The sequence below is a fragment of the Beta vulgaris genome, chromosome 5 (assembly GCF_026745355.1).
Source record: "Beta vulgaris subsp. vulgaris cultivar EL10 chromosome 5, EL10.2, whole genome shotgun sequence".
In the NCBI taxonomy this organism is placed as follows: domain Eukaryota; kingdom Viridiplantae; phylum Streptophyta; class Magnoliopsida; order Caryophyllales; family Amaranthaceae; genus Beta; species Beta vulgaris.
In genome coordinates, this window is record NC_079206.1 from 53,063,327 (window position 1) to 53,082,755 (window position 19,429).

Here is a 19,429-nt window from a genome sequence, read left to right on the forward strand (position 1 = left end):
GTAGTGCTTATTCTCTCACTATAATTCACCCCCCCTCTTATAGTGCTCATATTATACAACATACACAACTGAAACAGAAATACGAGTGAATGAACAAATAGAAATAAAACATAGTCATACATGAATTAGCTAAACATTGTAGTTTTCTCCTAGGATAAAATCATTTCCCGTCTTAGCCTCATCCATGAAAAAATCAGATATGTCAAGGATGGGCATGTAGGTATTTTATTAATTGACGAAATTTGTTTATGTATCCTTTCCTTTTATTTTGGAAGCTTAGTAGAGTTCTACCAAATGTTTGATTGTGCGGCAAGTGCGACCCCAATGCTCGATCATACCACATCTATACACATGCATCATTCCTTTTTTAGGGGGTAGCGAGGTTTGGTTGTTGTCTCCTTGTTGTCCCATTCCTGAATATTTGAAATCATTATTTAATTTATCGAAAAAAAATAAACATCTACCACGTCCACGCCCTCACCCTTGACCACGATAATTACACGTCCTCCACATCCACTCATATGTACAACATTTGCTTTTGGTGGATCAGAATTTTCTATTGCGTTTATTTCATGGGAGGCTGAAGACCCTATAGGTCAAAGATTATGATTTTTCAATAAAAGATCATTATTATGTTTAACCACAAGTAATACTGGGATTGACTGAGAGTAGTTTTGTAATCCTCTTAATTTTTATTGTTGTGCCAATACTATATCATTGGCGTGGAAAGCGGGGAGCATTTTTCTAACATCTGCTCTTCCATAATGGGATGATAACAATATTTCATAATGACACAGTTCTAAACAATGAACCTCATATTGGTCCAGTCAAATTGTGCCTTTGGGAGGAGCACACTTTTGTGATCCCCTAGCTCTTTGAGATCCTCCACACGTAGATATTCAGTTCTTAAACTATCATGTAAGTGATGCTTGAGAAGGACTAAGACTTTTGCCTTTATCCTGTTCAGTTGCTATTTTAACTGATGTGGTTGATGTGGTTGCATCATTTTGTTTGTTGTAATACTTTTATTTGTATGTTTCAATCCTTGGGCCTTCAAATTCATTTGGGTGTCCACCGTACATTCTAAAAATTTATGCCCTTTTAGATTTAGTATTTTAAATTATCATTTCACTAGATCCCCCATTTTTTACTACAAACATGTAAATATTAAAATTAGTAAATAATAATAAATCATATATATTGTATCTCCTTGATTTATATCCGTACAAATATTACAAACACATTTTATGTATAAGAAGTAGTATATAACAACTACTAATCTTTTTAAACAAAACTAAAACAAAATAAGTGATAACAACAAAAATTATATGATACATACTATTTTTCTTTTATAAAATGCATAATTAATAAAAAATTGTGTGCATCTTAGACTATTCCGGCGGGGGAATTTGTGTTTGGATTTTATTTTTGTTTTAAGAAGAAATAATTATCCCATTATCAGGCTATTAAAGCCATAATAATGGATAAAGAAAACCGAAACATCATAAAATCTTCTTCAAAAGAAGAAGATGAAGGTTGGTTGTTGTTGTTGGGATTCATCATGGTCGAAAAAAAATGGAGGTTGAAGGATGTAAGAAGAAAGTGGGATATGCATAAATTTTGGATAAAAAGTAAACATAAGATAAGAGGTGTACAGTGATAAGAGACGGGTGATCCAGTTTTAATAGAGGTAAGTGGCAAACCGTATTTTACAATATGTAAATGTATACATGTTGGTAATAGTCTAATAGATATATAATTTTTTAATAGTATTGAGAAACTAGGGCACGTGACTAGGATTAATTTTATCAACAATAATAATTATATCAGAATTATCAACGGGAACAAAATAACAATAACAACAAAACCCTAATTATTATTATTATTATAATAATAATAATAATAATAATAATAATAATAATAATAATAATAATAATTTTGTCAATAGAAACAAGCAAAAAATACTAACTTAGTGGTAAGACAATAAGTCGGCAGTAGTGTTTAATTAGTATATGAGAGAATCTTATGAGAACAAAACTTTCAAGTTTGGAAAATGACACTGACTTAGACTATATTAGGTGTTCTATTCACCCATTTTTTCCTAGAAAGTTAAATAGAAAAAAAAAAAAGTAGTCATGATGGATTTTCTTTTTAGTTTCAATGATAAATGTTGCAATTTTCTTTTTTTTATTTGCATGAGAGACGTCTATAGAACAAAACACGAGTCTTTGATTTTTTCACGACTACAAGAGTTAATCTATCTAAATGTTCTTTCACTCCGACTTATTTTTCACATTCAAAAGTAAATTATAAATATCCTGAGGTACCCTTGAGGTTTAGCTTAATTATCAAAATGACCTTATTGAATTTTGAAGTTTAAAGTTTAAGTTTCAAGGGTACATTAGGAAATTAATGCACTTGAATTTCGGTATATGATAAAGGTATTTTATGAACCCAAACACAAAGTTCGGGGGGATCTGAAGAATTTTTTCCAAATGTGAGGGGTAATTTGAGAATTATATCAAACCTCGAGGGTACCTGAGAAAATTTTCCTTTTTATAATTCTAAAACTCCCAAGTATTCTGATATCTAGTTTCCAACAATTGAGAAAAAAACATGATTCTATCACATCATATTATGTGGAGGTACCAAAATGAATGAAAGTGAAGATTTATGCAGTGGATATGATGAGTATATCTTCACTCTGTAAAAAAATATACAGGAAGTCTAGTGGAGTTAAATATGAAAAGTTTCCACAAGATTTTTGTTTTTGAGTTTATGATATAGAAGATCTGAGTTTTTGGCAACTATAGAGCATGCTTCTCACAAAAAAAAAAAAAAAAAAAAAAAAACTTAACTAGTTTGTAGTAACTTTTGTAAAGTAGACATATTTATACATTAGAGTTGTTCGTGATGATAACGTACTATAGGGTGAGGGAGAATAAGTAAGAGAATCGGATAAGTAGATGCAAATGCAAGTATATTTTGATTGCTCCTCTTGCTTATACAAGTACGGCGATTTATACACCAAGTTTGTGTACAAATATATGTGTTACTAAATGTACGATACAATCGCACAGTAAAGATTGGTTACTCACTTATCTATATTCTATTCTAAATGATTTAAATTATACTTCTATTCCTAAATTCGCAGAAGTTTTTTTAACTAGGATAATACAAATGTTTGGTCGTTCGCTCGCAACAATACAAACTTTAGATTATTATTTAATATAGTAAACTTTACATCAGAATTCCTAAGTAGGATAATATGGCTTGTAACATGTAAAACATGTAACTGTTTTTTAAAAAGAACCAAAATGTTTTTTTCTCTCCTCCCCCTCCTCCAACCAACTGAAACCCCCAACCGCACCCCCATCCCCTCCCTCACCACGAAATCACCCTCCCGACAACGAGATGTCTCCTACCCAGGCTAACTCCTCCTCCTCTGACGACGACGACCACATCCTTCCATCCGTACTCATCCTCTTTTTAATTTGCCACCAGAAAATTCCCCGCATACGCACTTGTAACCACCAAACAAGGAGGAGCGACCGACAAATTGACAAGGACAGAGAATAAACAAGGAGGAAGAGCGGATGAGCGATGTGGATGAAAGGACAAGAGTCGGCGGCGGGAGAAAATAATCGATTTTAGGAGAGAGAGAGGGAAATACATGATAGAGTGAGTGAGGGAACAGAGTGTGGGTGAAGGAAGAAATAAGAGTTTTTTTCTGATGGGGAAGTGGTTTAAGGGTTTCGTAGGTTAGGAAGGGGTTGGGCTGGGCAGGGGTATGGGTGGTTTCGGGATGGGGGAGGAGGAAGAGAGAGAAACACTTGAAGGAAATTGTAACAGCCGGTAAATAATGAGGGTTTAGTATGTGATTAAGTAACCTAAGTCACGGAATTTAAATGCGATCGTACGTAGATAATACGTATGATAAGTATATGTGAAAATAAATTGTGCTTATATGTAATTGTTGCTTAGAAGAAAATATAATAATAATAGTATCATTAGTTAAATGAGAGTATGAATAATGTTATCTGGATTCTAGGGTCGGCATATTATTTTAAGAAGTTGAAATTGTGAGAGTTGAGAGTTATTGAAAGATAGGAATTATGTTTCAATTATTAAGCAAATTATCAGGTTTGCTTAATAGAATAGACTTTGGAGTTCCTTTTAATAAATGGGGTTTAGGTAAATCAAGGAAATCTATGTTAAGGGTATTTGGGGTGGAATAATTATTTGTGGGAAGTTAGGCCACTAGCATGTAATATAATATAAAATTAAGGATTAGGTTAGGACAAAAAAAGAGCAGAAAATTTCTGTGTAGGATCAAGTGTGAATGAAAACCCCATTTAACTTACTGAAGGGAAAATCACGTGAAATAAAAACCTCCAAACGTAGTTCCCATGTACCCAAAGACATCACAAAATTCCAAGGAAACGTTGCTGCCCAGATTCGAGTCTCTCACTCCTCCTTCCTCACCAGACCTGTGGTAATTGCAGGGGCTGGATTCCTCTTCATCTTCTTCAATTTTTCTCTCTAAAATATTGCATGCAAAGCCCAATTCTTATTCTATATATATAGGTGCATACTGGGAAGGGAAAAATTCAAGCTTTAAGTGCCAAAAGTTCAAGAAGCAAGGTCATTCTCTTCAATCAAGGAAACAGTAAGTGTATTGAATGTTTTGGGTGAATTAAAGTACTTCCTTTAGGTAATTTCTTATGAAACTTTGTGTGAATGTTACCTTGTGTTTTAGGAACAGAAAGAAGTCAGAATCACACCTTGAGAAGAAGGAGAAATCGAGTTACTACCTTTAGAGGTGAAGGTATACAAAAATCACTCTCTTTTGGAACACTAGTTATGTGTAAATTTTGGAAAATTATTAAGAACGATTTTAAGGATGAATTTCTTTGTTTTAGGTTATCATAAGCTACTGTATAATAATATCAAATAGTAATATTCATTGCATGTTTATAAACTAAGTAGAATTTGTGTTCTTTTTCTATGCTAGAAACTAGTCACATGTTTACCGATTTTATTTATGAGATTTTTGTGTGTGTTGGTATTTGAAGTATTTTCGAATGATGTTTGGTTGATGGAGAAGTAGCTTAAGTGATGATTGAGAGGTTGCATGTATAGGTATTCATGGTTAAAAAGACATTCTGATTTTCGTAATTGATTTTTACATTAAAAGGTGAGTAAACCACCTTATTTTTCATGTTTCTGATAAGAATATGTTTAGCAAATGATAAGTGAAAGTTTTTGAGAATTTATTTCAAAAACTCAAATCATTAAGTTACTGTATTTGAGTGGTCAACCTTGTTTGAAGTGCTTCCTTATTCAATAACACACCAAATGAGGAAATACACTAAGAAATCGCATTTTCAGAGATAAACTATGTTTAAGTTTTTTTTTTGAAAGTTTTGAAGAATGGATTTCCTTACATTAGTTGGAAATTTCAGTAAGTTAAAGGTTTAAGAACTCATATTATCAAGGTTAGTTTCAAAGTTATGATTTATGCTAACTAAATCTTCGTTTAGGAAATATAAAAATCTCCTTTTTACTTGTGATAATTTAAGTTCTTTACTAGTTGAACTATATGGTGAAATATTGATTTTGATAAGTCATTATACACCTCAATTGTCATTGAACTATTGTCATAAACTCCTTCAATCATTCCTATCAAAGTAAGAAAGAGTTTTCTTTTAATAACGGAACATTTGTGGATTGTTTTAGAAATTGTGATAGACGATTTTTATTTCTTTTTGCGTATAGAAGAGGAATGTGTGTATAAAGTGTGAAGACATGTCCTATAAAAGATTGCAAGCGAGTAAATAGTAGGAGTTTAAAGTCCGAATTATGTGGAGGTTTGCAACTTGATGCACCTCAATGTGTGATCTCTTCTCCCTACCCATCAATATAAAACCGTTTTAACCTTGTGTTTGTATTGAGATGTTTACAATGAACTTGTGAACCTTCGAAGTGTGTAATCTTATGATAGTGTTGTTTTCCCCCAAAATATTGATTTGCATAAGAAACCTTGGAGTGTGATACTCCTTATTTTCAGCCACCATAATTAGTTTTAGACTAGTTTGTGTACCAGCATAAGCTGATTTTTGTTCTATGAACCTGTCCTAATGGGGGCAGACTCTTGTGCAGAAAGTAGCAAGTTAAGGTAGGCAGACGGAAAGCTCTAGAGAAGTTATGTCTCAACAATCATAGCGGACCAAAGCTTGAACATGATCATCTTTTGCAACTTAAACTTTGTCTTATGAAGAATGTTTGGATGTATATTATGATATTATTATGGGCCTGTAATAGCTGACCTACATTTTGTGTGATGTACGATCCCTATAACGTACGCTAGGCTAGTATGAAAGAACAAGTGGAGAGGTTAAGGAAGAAGCTGATCAATGTTATTTTTTTTTTAAGAATTATTGTGCTAAGTTTATGAATCCAAGTTGTATGGTTAGATGGTTTTATATGATATGTTTAAGGTTGCAAGTATTCAAAATAAAAGCAAGAGTTGTATGAAGAATGTGTAGGAGGAAATTTTTCCTTCCAAGTAGTTAATGATTAATGAAATATGTGGGTTAAATTGCTTATGAACCATTTATTTTCAATTAAGTCAGTATTATTTGATAGGAACTACTAAGAATCTACAAATATTATTTTATAGGTTATGGCGAACATCAAAGTGAACAATGAAATCCGGCAAAATGTGGAAACTATTGAACAACCGGGACAGTCGGATAATTCGCAAAATGAGTAGATACGCCAGTTAAGGGAGATGAACACCCGACTACTGGCAATTCTGAAAAAACAAGAGCTGATTAAGGACAATGAGGAGGGAAAATTTTATAAGAGACTCGCGGCTCATAAGCCACGAGGATATGATGGTGAAGCAGACCCACTGAAGCTCGAAGACTGGGCAGCCTATATAGAAAAACTACTAGAAGTAGCGAGTTGTCCTGAAAATCTGATAGTAAAGTTGGCATCTTTCTACTTAGAGGGACCCGCTGATATGTGGTGGGGTACAATCAAGAAAACCTCTCCTCAAGCTATTTCCACTTGGGAAATGTTTGTAGAAAAACTAAGAAATAAGTTTTTCCCTCCAGCTTTGAGAAGGAAGAAAGAGAATGAGTTCCTATTCTTGAGACAAGGACAAATGTCAGTGGTAGAGTACGCTGCCAAGTTCCTAGAGCTCTCGTGATTTGCTACAGATTTCACCAGTAATGAAAGGGTGAAGTCCATGCGTTTCTTTATTTGAAGGATTAAACCTGAAGTATCAAAAGAGAATCGGGGTTTATAGTAATTTTGAGGACTTGTATGACCGAGCTTTGGAGCACGAACGCATTGAACAGAAGGATGAAAGTTCGAAAAGGAAGAAGAAGGGAAACGAAAGGTGTAGAGAAAAGGTAACAAGAAATTCAAGTCAGATACAACTGGGACGTTTATGGCTTTAGTCCTTACAAAAGCTGGAGAAGGAGGGAAAAAGGAATGGAAGTGTCGTCACTATGGAAACAAACATTATGGGAAAAATTGTGAAGGCCATAGCATTTGCTTTAAATGTATGAAGACGGGGCACAGGATCAGGGAATGTCCCATTTTGAACCAATCTGGGAATGCTCGAGGTAACCAAAGACCTGGTGAAGTGTTAATTCTGAAAGCAGCAGGTGAGTCAAGCTCGGGTCGTAACATTAAGGAGATCGAGACACCGGAGGCATTGCCTAAAATCTGAACCATTCGAAGTACCGGAGATTATGGAGCAGAGAGGTAATATTGGGACTTTTGATGTGTGTGATTTACCTGCATTTGTATTATTTGATTCAGGAGCATCCCACCCTTTTATCTCAAACATATTTGCATTCCGCATAGAGCATGAACCCAAAGTACTTTATGTAATTTAAATGTAACTCTACCTATAAAACACTTTCGATGTAAGTATATGCTGAAGAATGTGACATTAAAATTGCAGAGGTGGATTTGAAGGCAGATTTGATAATGTTTGACTTGGGTGTGTATGATGTTATTCTGGGTATGGATTGACTAAGTAAAAATCGAGCTATAATAGAGTGTTATACACGAGTGGTGAAACTTCGGCCGTTCCTGGAGGAGGCTGTTAACCATCAAGTTAGATGCGGAGAAAGTGCCATAAAAGGACATATTTGTCAGGTAACGGAGCTAAGTGAGGTTGGATCTAAATTGATGAATATAACAGTAATTCGGGAATTTCTGAGGTGTTCCAGAGACTTACCGGGGTTCCTCAATCGAATAGTGGATTTTATATAGATAATCCCGGGTGCTACCCCGATCTTGAGAGATCCGTATAGGATGGCGCCAGTCGAAATGGTGGAATTAAAGAAGCAACTAGATGAATTATTGCAGAAGGAGTATATTAGACTCAGTGTATCTCCATGGGGAGCACCAGCGCTGTTTATCAAGAAAAATGATGGTTCTATGAGATTATGTATAGACTATCGAGAAATTAATAAAATCACTATACGGAATAGGTATCCTTTGCCAACGATTGATGATTCATTTGATCAGCTAAAGGGCGCGAATGTATTCTCAAAAATTAATCTGAGGTCAGGATATTACCAAATGCGGATTGTAGAGGAAGATATTCCAAAAACAGCTTTCCGCACTCGATATGGGCACTATGAGTTTCTGGTCATGCCGTTCGGGTTGACTAATGCGCCTGCGGCTTTCATGGATTTGATGCAACGTTATTTTAAACCGTTCTTGGATCAATTCGTGGTTATTTTTTATATTTGATATCTTGATATACTCAAGGAATCGTGAGGAGCATGAAGGTCATCTAAGAACAGTGTTGGCGACACTGCAGAGAGAGAAATTGTAAGCTTAGTAAATGTGATTTCTCGTTAGAGGAGGTAAAATTTCTAGGTCATGTGGTGTCAAAAGAGGGTGTTTCAATGGATCTAGACAAGATAAAGGCAGTAGAAGAGTGGCCAGCACCGAAGAATATGTCGGAGGTTAGAAGTTTCCTAGGCTTAGTAGGTTATTATTGACGATTTGTGAAGAATTTCTCCAAAATAGCATTACCCATCACAAATCTAATCAGGAAAAGCACTTGTTTCCAATGAAATGAAAAATGTGAAGCCGCCTTCCTAGAGTTAAAGCGGAGTTTGACTAGTGCTCCTATCCTGACTCTTCCTTCAGGTACGGAGGGGCTCGAAATCTATAGTGATGCTTCTCAGGATGGTCTGCGATGTGTATTGATGCAGTACGGGAAGGTGATCACTTACGCATCTCGACAGTTGCGTCCGCATGAGAAAAAATATCAAGTGCATGATCTAGAGTTAGCTACAGTTGTCTTTGCTCTGAAACTGTGGCGACATTACTTGTGTAGGGTTTCTTGTAAGGTGTTCACGGATCATAAAAGTTTGAAATATATTTTCACTCAAAAAGATATGAATATGAGGCAAAGAAGGTGATTAGAACTGCTCAAAGATTACGACATCGACATTCAGTATCATCCCGAAAAAGCGAACAAGGTGGCAGATGCACTCAGTAGAAGCCCAAGGAATGAATTAAGCCTCGCTCCTATCAGTAATGCCAGACGAGCTGGGCAAAGAGATAGAGCTATTTGAACTCGTTTTAATCCATTCAGGGGAAGTTAAGGAAACAGTCAATGCCATAACTGTTCAGCCTGATTTATACTCGGAAATTCGAGAAAAGCAAGGTAAGGATGTATTCCTGCAGGGTATTAAAGGAAAGATGAAGAATGGTAAGACCCAGGACTTTTCTCAACACGAAGATGGAACTATTAGGATTAAAGGACGATGGTGTATTTCCGAGCACCAGGACTTAAGACAGAAGATTTTGGGGGAAGCTCATAGTAGTCCGTACTCAGTGCATCCTGGTAGGGACAAAATGGTTCGAGACCTTAAGAAATAATTCTGGTGGAGAGGTTTTAAGAATGATGTAGCCAGATATGTGGCGAAATGTTTAACATGTCAGAAGGTGAAGTTTGATCGCCAGAAGACACCAGGGCTACTACAACCATTACCTGTTCCGGAATGGAAATGGGATTTCGTCTCAATGGATTTCGTGTCTGGTTTACCAATGTCTAGGAAGGGAAATGACTCGATTTGGGTGATAGTGGATCGTCTCACCAAAACGGCACGATTTCTTGCAATAAAAGGAACCTGGAGTCAGTCGCACATGGCTGACGCCTACATTCGAAATGTCGTTCGTCTGCATGGGGTACCGGTAACCATCATCTCTAATAGGGACCCCCGGTTTCTGGCTCACTTCAGGGAAAAACTTCAGGAAGCTTTTGGAACAACATTGAAATTTAGCACCGCATTCCACCCTGCCACTGATGGTCAAACCGAACGCACAATTCAAGTATTGGAGGATATGTTGCGGGCTTGCATTTTGGAATTCCAAGGATCTTGGGAGGATTATCTAGCTTTGATAGAATTCTCTTACAATAACAATCATCAAGCCATAATTGGGATGGCTCCATATGAGGCCTTATATGGTCGGAAATGCCGAACACCGATTTGTTGGGAAGATTTGAGAGATAGGGTACCCGTAGGGCCAGAGTTGGTTCAAGAGACTATGGATCAAATCCGAATAATTCGAGAAAAGATGAAAATCGCCCAAGATCGTCAAAAGAAATACGCAGACACAGGGAGGAGTAAACTGGAATTTGAAGTAGGTGATAAAGTTTTTCTTAAAGTTTCCCCTACTAAGGGAGTAAAAAGATTCGGTATTTGAGGCAAACTTAGTCCGAAGTTCATTGGACCTTATTAAATCTTGAAAAGAGTCGGAGAGGTGGCTTACGAAATTGCACTGCCAACCAAACTGTCCCGCATCCACAATCTTTTCCATGTATCACAACTTCAGAATTATGTACATGACCCCTCTCATGTGTTATCTCATGAATCGCTGCAACTTGACGAGACTCTTAGTTATGAGGAGAGATCGATTAAGATACTGGACCGACGAGAAAAGGTTCTACGAAATCAGATCATCCCATTGCTCAAAGTATTATGGTCAAGTCACGATTCGGACGAGGCTACATGGGAAAAACAGGATGATATGAAGCACCGCTATCTGCAACTTTTCTAAGGTACGACTTAAGTTTCAGGACGCAACTTCTTGAGGGGGGGAACATGTAACAGCCGGTAAATAATGAGGGTTTAGTATGTGATTAAGTAACCTAAGTCACAGAATTTAAATGTGATTGTACGTAGATAATACGTATGATAAGTGTATATGAAAATAAATTGTGCTTATATGTAATTGTTGCTTAGAAGAAAATATAATAATACTAGTATCATTAGTTAAATGAGAGTATGAATAATTTTATCTGGATTCTAGGGTTGGCATATTATTTTAAGAAGTTGAAATTGTGAGAGTTGAGAATTATTGAAAGATAGGAATTATGTTTCAACTATTAAGCAAATTATCAGGTTTTTATTTCACATAATTTTCCCTTCAGTAAGTTAAATGGGGTCTTTTGGAACACTAGTTATACAAAAATCAATCTCTTTTGGAACACTAGTTATGTGTAAATTTTGGAAAATTATTAAGAACGATTTTAAGGATGAATTTCTTTGTTTTAGGTTATCATTAGCTACTGTATATTAGTATCAAATAGGAATATTCATCGCAGGTTCATAAACCAGGTAGAATTTGTGTTCTTTTTCTATGCTAGAAACTAGTCACATGTTTACCGGTTTTATTTATGAGATTTTTGCGTGTGTTGGTATTTGAAATATTTTGGAATGATGTTTGGTTGATGAAGAAGTAGCTTAAGTTATTATTAAGAGGTTGCATGTATAGGTATTCATGGTTAAAAAGACATTCTGATTTTGGTAATTGATTTTTACATTAAAAGGGTGACTAAACCACCTTGTTTTTCATGTTTCTTATAAGAATATGTTTAGCTAATGATAAGTAAAAGTTTTCGAGAATTTATTTCAAAAAATCATATCATTAAGTTACTATATTTGAGTGGTCAACCTTGTTTGAAGTGCTTCCTTATTCAATAACACACCAAAGAAGGAGGAAATACACTTAGAAATTGCATTTTTAGAGACAAACTATGTTTAAGTTTTTTTTTGAAAGTTTTGAAGAATGAATTTCTTTATAATAGTTGGAAATTTCAGTAGGTTAAAGGCTTAAGAACTCATATTATGAAGGTTAGTTTCAAAGTTATGATTTATGCTAACTAAATCATCGTTTAAGAAATCTAAAAATCTCCTTTTTACTCACTAGTAGAAAAAACCTCAAATGCTCCGGTTGTTTAGGCCCCAAATGCTCCGTATTTAACGCGTAGCAAACGTCATACGAGCATTTGTGCATTTTACAAATGCTCCGGTTCTTAAGGAAAAACCGGAGCATTTGTTATAACAAATGCTCCGGTTTTTCCTTAACAACCGGAGCATTTGAGCTTTTCTTATTAAAAAAAAATTCAGACCTGCTACCCCTGCTGGCCAACAGCATGAGTAACAGGTTTGCAAAACACGAGAAAACAAAACAAAAATTCCATCTTGTAATAGGAGCAAAAAAATCACAACTGAATACATGAGCAGCCAAGAAATGTATCAACTGTAACAAAATCTATGATTTATTGGTTTACATCAACAAAACAATAAAGCATAGCTCCAATTTTTACGCATGTCTCAAATTCTTCCCCTCTTCTTCCCTATGCTCCATTCAGCACATGGGATAAAGAAACATGAGAAGCATTCCAGAACTTAATAAATACAATAAAATATATGTGTCATTGGTTTACAATGTTTACATTAACAAAACAATTAAGTATAGCTAGCTTAGGTCTGTCATCGTTCCAATCATTTTCTGTCATTCACTTGCGTAACAGGTTCACCAGAGTTCAAGTACCCTGTAGCATATTTATAATTATAAATCCAAGAGAAGCACATGTGAGAATCAGCTCATAAGATATGGAAGAAGTCTGCTGCTAACCAGACAGATAGCTACACAGAAAGGTCCAACACGAAAGCAAAGACATGAAGGAAGGAAGCAGAATTTACACGAAGGCAAAACCAAAAGCCAACAGACTGAAAGTACAAGCAAATAGATGTAGAAACAGAGAATATTTACAACAATATGAAGAAAAAAATGAGTGATTTCTTTTCTGATACACTAACCCAGACTTCAAAAAGAATCAGATGACAAATAAATCACCAGCTTGTGCGGAATCCCTGTGTTCACAAACATTTTCATAATCAGTTGACAGTAAGGAAGTATGCAGACCGTAGACTTGCAGAATAACAACTAGACCAGATGAGGTTAGATATTTGAAGCATAATTTACGCATTACTGCAACTACCTTTTCTTTTCTTCTTCCTTTTTCTGTTTCTTTTTGGCTTCCTTGCGCTCAGCTGATGCAACACTTGGACTGCGGGACTTACTTGGAGGAGAGCGAGACGAACTTCTACTTTTCTTTGTCCTGTAATGCCGTGTTGTTGGAGAAAGCTCTTACGACGCCTTATAGGTGAATGACTTTTACGACGATGGGGGAGCTTGACCGACTTCTGCGTCTGCGAAAGATTATAGCCATCTCAATCCTGTAACAATCCAACAAACATATTACTCAAAAAGAGGTCCTGCACACCTCAAACTCTTAGAAATAATCAAAAGGTTGGAACCATCATGTTGAACATCTAGTTCGAGTTGATTTTCCAGTTTTGCTTTATTTAGAAATAGAACTACATCTTAATACTGATCATGAAGCATGAACACTGAATAACTTTGAGATAGGGGATATAGTACTTAATAGGGTAGAAACTAGATACATCGACATATACGGAATACAATATCTCTCACAAACTTTTTAGTTTTCAAAAAAAGCACTCCCACTTTCAGAGAACATACATGTGCAAGATGTTATGCAATACAGGTTCCAGACAATTAGCACTCATGGGACTAGAAACCATTAGTTTGAACACATGCAGCTATACTCAATAGTCCAAGAAAAAACAAATCACCATATGATACTTGATAAGAATGCTAACAAGAAAAAACTGATGAACCTGCAATATACAAGAAATAACAAATCACCATATGGTACTTGATAAGAATGCTAACAAGCTTATATAATACTTTGTCTGAATTGATAGTATTGACAAGCCACTGACTGATAAATCGACCATACACAAACAACATTGCAGTAAAGAAGAAGTGCCTGAAAAAAAGAATATATCGAATGATAATGTGCTTTCAACTGCTACAAAAGCAGTTATAAAAAATTTGCTATAAATTTTCTTAATTTCAAACTCTCACCAATTTAATAGCCGAAAACCAGGAAGATCTCAATCTTCTCGAACCTTCCGTAATAGATCGATTGAACAGTTCCTTTGCCATCAGAATTTGAATCACAACCACCATGGCACAAATATAAAGATGACCCATGTAGATGATGAAGACAAAACCCCAATCATCCAAAGCTAGAATGCGTGCGGATCCACACAGATTTGTACTTGTTATGATCATTAACAAGTAAACTGCCCCCATTTTGTTTAGTGATCTCAGCAGGTATCTAATTAAAGACATTTTCGATTTGGGAATAAAAGACGAGTTAGAGACTTAGAGTGTTTTTTAGATGCCCATACAAGCTAATAAACACAGATTTAGAGGCAAACCAATAGAAATTTTCATTAATTACGAGTTTAACTATCAAAAAGGGAGGAAAATAACAAAAAATACAAAGAAATAACCCATAAAAGAGCAGATGAGAAAGGAAGGCAAGTTCCTCTAAAAGAAGTACAGGGAAACACATTTCAATAAATAAACCAACCTCATTAGACTGCTTACGGGGTCTGAGCCTAGGAGTTCCAGAACCACCACCACTGCCAGAATCCTTAGTCATTAATCCAAACTTAATATCTTCTCACGCCACTGCCTGAAATTAGTACCAAGTAACTATTTCATATTGTGTGCATATGGCAACTGACAATTTTGCCCCCCATTTCTTTGATGACAAGCCAAAGGCCCAAAAATCAAAGATCCTGAGCAGACTAAGACATGACAAAAGAAATAGAGAAGGCGAATAAAACAAACTAATGTCCAGTTGGCATTTAATCAACCACATGACCCGTAAGTTTAATTTTGGTGCTCAAAGCCTCAAATGGTTGACCTATCAGGTTAGCAGACTAGAAGGTGCTAACACAATCAAAAATTAAAGCAAGGTTCCAGATTTTGTAAGTTGTGATAAACAAGACATTCATCCTCACTTAGAGGATTATTGCATTTCTCTCACTCTACAACTCTAATCGAACATCAACTGGAAAAGTTACACCAATCTATATTTAGTCATATTCATCACTCCACAATATACAGTGTACACATGTTCAGGTGTCCATGAATACATCAATAACACTAGGATGCTCCAAATAACACCTTAAACACAACAACAATCCTGCACATGCCGGACGTGGAATTCCCTTATTCCAAATGCAAGTTACCATTGCTATGAAAATATTCTAGCAAGCACATAAAGTAAATGACAAAAATTTATATTCCTTTTGTGTATGGGTCATCACAGAAACACCAAAAAGTAAAATTCATATATATTCATAAAATAATAAATAAATCCCAGTGTGTTTGACATCAAAAGCTCCAATACACTGCATCAAGACTATTTGACTCAACAATTACCATATGCGCAAAAATACAAGAAATACACTCCTATAGAGAGCATTGTCAGTTGCTGATTCGTTAATTCATCTTTTTAGTTTTGTTGTTCATTCATTCGATTATTCGAGTGTTGTGATCTGGCTTACTTTTTTTCCTTTAATTTGCTTAGAGTGTGTGGCTTTCGTTTTCATTTTCGCCTATCGTTTCGAGTATGACTCTCATCCTGTCATGACACAGATCACAGGACACAGATGCTACATAGATAGTGAAAGCTCTTGTCAAATTGACTTTGATCATTCTGGCAACTAATGACGTGAACTGATTTTTGTTTGCTTTACTTTATATAGAAAATTGGACCAAGAATCACTAGTTTGGACCATTTTTGCTAGCTCAGACAACGAATGCTAACACATTAAGGCCAAATCCATGCAGCCGCGACTTCAGCAAAGAAGCTCATCCGATAACATGTTAACCTTATCACAAACGCGTAAAAGCAAAGTTGAACAAAGTGATATAGGGATCTGATACTTCATAGCATGTGCAAGTTCTTAAATTGTGACAGTAGTTCACGTACAGACAATGCACAACACCTCTCAGTTCATAAGTGTGATGAGTATTGCCCTTCTCTAACAGTTTTATCAGAGTGGTAATTGTAACTATAACACTAGCATACTTTTCAATAAATACTTCATGTTAAGCTAATATAATTTGCAGCAGATGGTATATAACTTCGGTAATATTCACTTAGTCAAACCATGCCTCACTAGCTTCTAGTTCTATTTCCCTACAACATAATTCAAAAGGCTAAACCGGTAAACCTATCACTATTATTGCTAGTTTCCCTTGTTAGGCAATTGTCCTCTTGTTTCATTGTGACCCTCTTTCTATCACATTCTTTCAATTGACTAAAAGACATCAATGAAACTTGCAAAAAATTAGTTTGAAATCTTTTTACCTAAATTAACCAACAATCAAACAAGTAACAACCCATTAAACAACATAGCAAACATTAACACTCACCATAAAACTCTTAAAATCAGACTTGACTTCCCTCTCCATAGCCAAACTAACAGTATTCTGCCAAGAGTCACTCCTCACCATTTCTATCCTTATTTTTCCTTTACATTACATAGTTTTACCTCTGTGAGCTAACTAGATGTAAGCTTGTTTTTGTTTCAGAAATTTATGCTTCCGGGACATTTCAGCTCTTTTTTACTTGTGGAATCCTTTGACAATTCTTACATGTGTGGGATCATCGACAGTACATAAATTAGGGCGAAACTCAATAAAACTCTCTCATTAACTATTAACTATCCAAAACCTAATAAAAAAAACACACATCCACAACAAATTTAATCAGAACATATATTAATAACACAAACAATGAGAATTAACGAAACAATTAACGAGAATTAACGAAACACTCTAATTCAAATCCGCCATAATCAACAAAATTGGCAACAGTTATAAAGACTAAAAATTGACTCTTGCCATGAATACTTGCATTTATAGAAAAAAAAAATTCAGAGGAACATGTAGCAAATAAATTGAATGAGTTCTGCAAACTAGGCGCAATTTGAATAATTAGAAGCACATTGAAAATTGCTAAATTAGGGTGTTTCACATAAATTTTTGGAGAGAGAAAAAAAAGAAACCTAAGGGATCAACTGTACGATTGACTTCGGTTAACTGTGGTGGAAGCAGCAACGGCGGTGAAATGTGGTGGAAGCAGCAACGGCGGAAGACTTCGAACTCGATTGAACCTGAGCAAACAATTTTTCACCGGAATTGTCTAAAATCGATTGAACTGCGGCCAGGGATTTCGAACTGTGGCAGACTTCGAACAGCGGCCAGTGACTTGTGCGAAGGGAGTTCCAATTGAAATCCGGCAGAGGGAGGGAGGAGGGAGGGAGGGAGGGAGGGACGACACTTGGGACTTTGGGAGGGGGAGGCGACTTGGTAATTAGGAATTTAGGATTGATAACTGATAGAAGACTTGGGACTTTAATTTGGGACGGCTGATATGAGTAATACTTGGTAATATAAGAAAATAACTCGCGCCTAATTATCCAAATGCTCCGTTGAAGAACCCGAGCATTTGTATCACAAATGCTCGTGTTGATTAGTCAACTGGAGCATTTGGTATAAAATCTTATGATAATTCATTATGCACCTAGTGACTTATGATAATTTAAGTTGTTTACTAGTTGAACTATATGGGCAAATCTTGATTTTGATAAGTCATTATGCACCTCAATTGTCATTGAACTACTGTCATAAGCTCCTTCAATCATTCCTATCAAAGTAAGAAAGAGTTTTCTTTTTAATAACGGAACATTTGTGGATTGTTTTAGAAATTATGATAGACGATTTTGAGTTCTTTTTGCGTATAGAAGAGGAATGTGTATATAAAGTGTGAGGATTGTCCTATAAAAGCTAGAAAGCGAGTAAATAGTAGGAGTTTAAACTTTAAATTGTGTGGAGGTCTGCATCTTGATGCACCTCAATGTGTGATCTCTTCTCCCTGTGCATCAATATAAAACCATTTTAACCTTGTGTTTGTATTGAGATGTTTACAATGAACTTGTGAACCTTTGAAGTGTGTAATCTTATGATAGTGTTGTTTTTCCCCAAAATATTGATTTGCATAAGAAACCTCGGAGTGTGATTACTCCTTATTTTCAGCCACCATAATTAGTTTTGGATTGATTTGCGTACCAGCATAAGCTGATTTTTGTTCTATGAACCTGTCCTGATGGGGCAGACTCTTGTGCAGGAAGTAGCAAGCTAAAGTAGGCAGACAAAAAGCTCTAGAGAAGTTATGTCTCAACAATCATAGCGGACCAAAGCTTGAACATGATTATCTTTTGCAACTTAAACTTTGTCATATGAAGAATGTTTGGGTGTATATTATGATATTACTATGGGCCTGTAATAACTAAACTATATTTGTGTGATGTATGTTTTTTTAAAATCAGCTCGTAGAGTCAACTCAGCCATATTAATGGGTTGACTCAAGCAGGTGACAACCTCCATACCATTTTACTATGATTTTCTTCCGCTATTCTATTAAGTATAATTTTTAATTGATTTAAAGAAAGCTATAACGGGGGCTGTTACAGAAATTATGAGGGTTTTAAGCAATACTGAGGAGTACCTAGATGATGAAAATTCGGATCCTAAAATGGATCGTTGTTGGTTTCGCCCGTGCTACAGAGCTCCTTCAGTGATGCATAGATGCATGAAAATTATGGCGGCAACACCTATGAAGATGAAGAAGAGAGAGATTACAAAGGCTATGAAAAAGACATGTAAGAGGAGAAAGAGAAATTTTGGGTTTGATTTTGAGGGTGTTTCCAACATAGGGAGTTGTCGAAATTCGCCAGAATATGGACGGCTATGATTGTTTTCGGGTAGAGGTGATCATGGGCGGGGCCGGACTTTAGTAAAAAAAGTAGCCCGTTTTGAGCCAAAAAAATGCACCAAATCCCATTGTTTTGGGCTTTTTCGGGTTAGGCTGAAATTTAGCATATTTTTCCAAATCTAGGTTTTGTCCAAAAAATTGGGTCGGGCCACGCTGAGTCCGACCGCGGGGCAAAAAAGCATGCCCGCCCATTTTCGGATCGGATCGGGCTCACCTTGATCACCTCTATTGTTGGGTGGGGGAGGAGCGAGGAAAAGAGAAAAACGATTGAGGACGGATTGGTAGGCCGACATGGGCTAGGGGAGGGGAAGGTGGGGTGGGGGAGGAAGAAAGAGAGTGGAGAGGGAGCAAGCGAAGAAGGAT

At 36.0% G+C, this 19,429-nt stretch overlaps 1 protein-coding gene and 1 long non-coding RNA gene across 2 annotated transcripts; one reads left to right on the forward strand and one right to left on the reverse strand.

Annotated features, from left to right (window-relative positions):
* The first annotated feature begins 6,793 nt into the window (after positions 1-6,793).
* Positions 6,794-7,216, forward strand: LOC104893955 (uncharacterized). Its single transcript, XM_010680098.1, has one exon. It carries the CDS (start codon positions 6,794-6,796, stop codon positions 7,214-7,216), a length of 423 nt encoding a protein of 140 aa, XP_010678400.1.
* A 5,301-nt stretch (positions 7,217-12,517) lies between these two features.
* Positions 12,518-17,633, reverse strand: LOC104893935 (uncharacterized). Its single transcript, XR_790167.4, has 5 exons — positions 17,298-17,633; positions 14,804-14,908; positions 14,290-14,545; positions 13,337-13,574; positions 12,518-13,208 (listed from the first exon to the last, which is right to left on the reverse strand). It is a non-coding gene; the product is annotated as an uncharacterized LOC104893935 (long non-coding RNA).
* Positions 17,634-19,429: the final 1,796 nt, after the last annotated feature.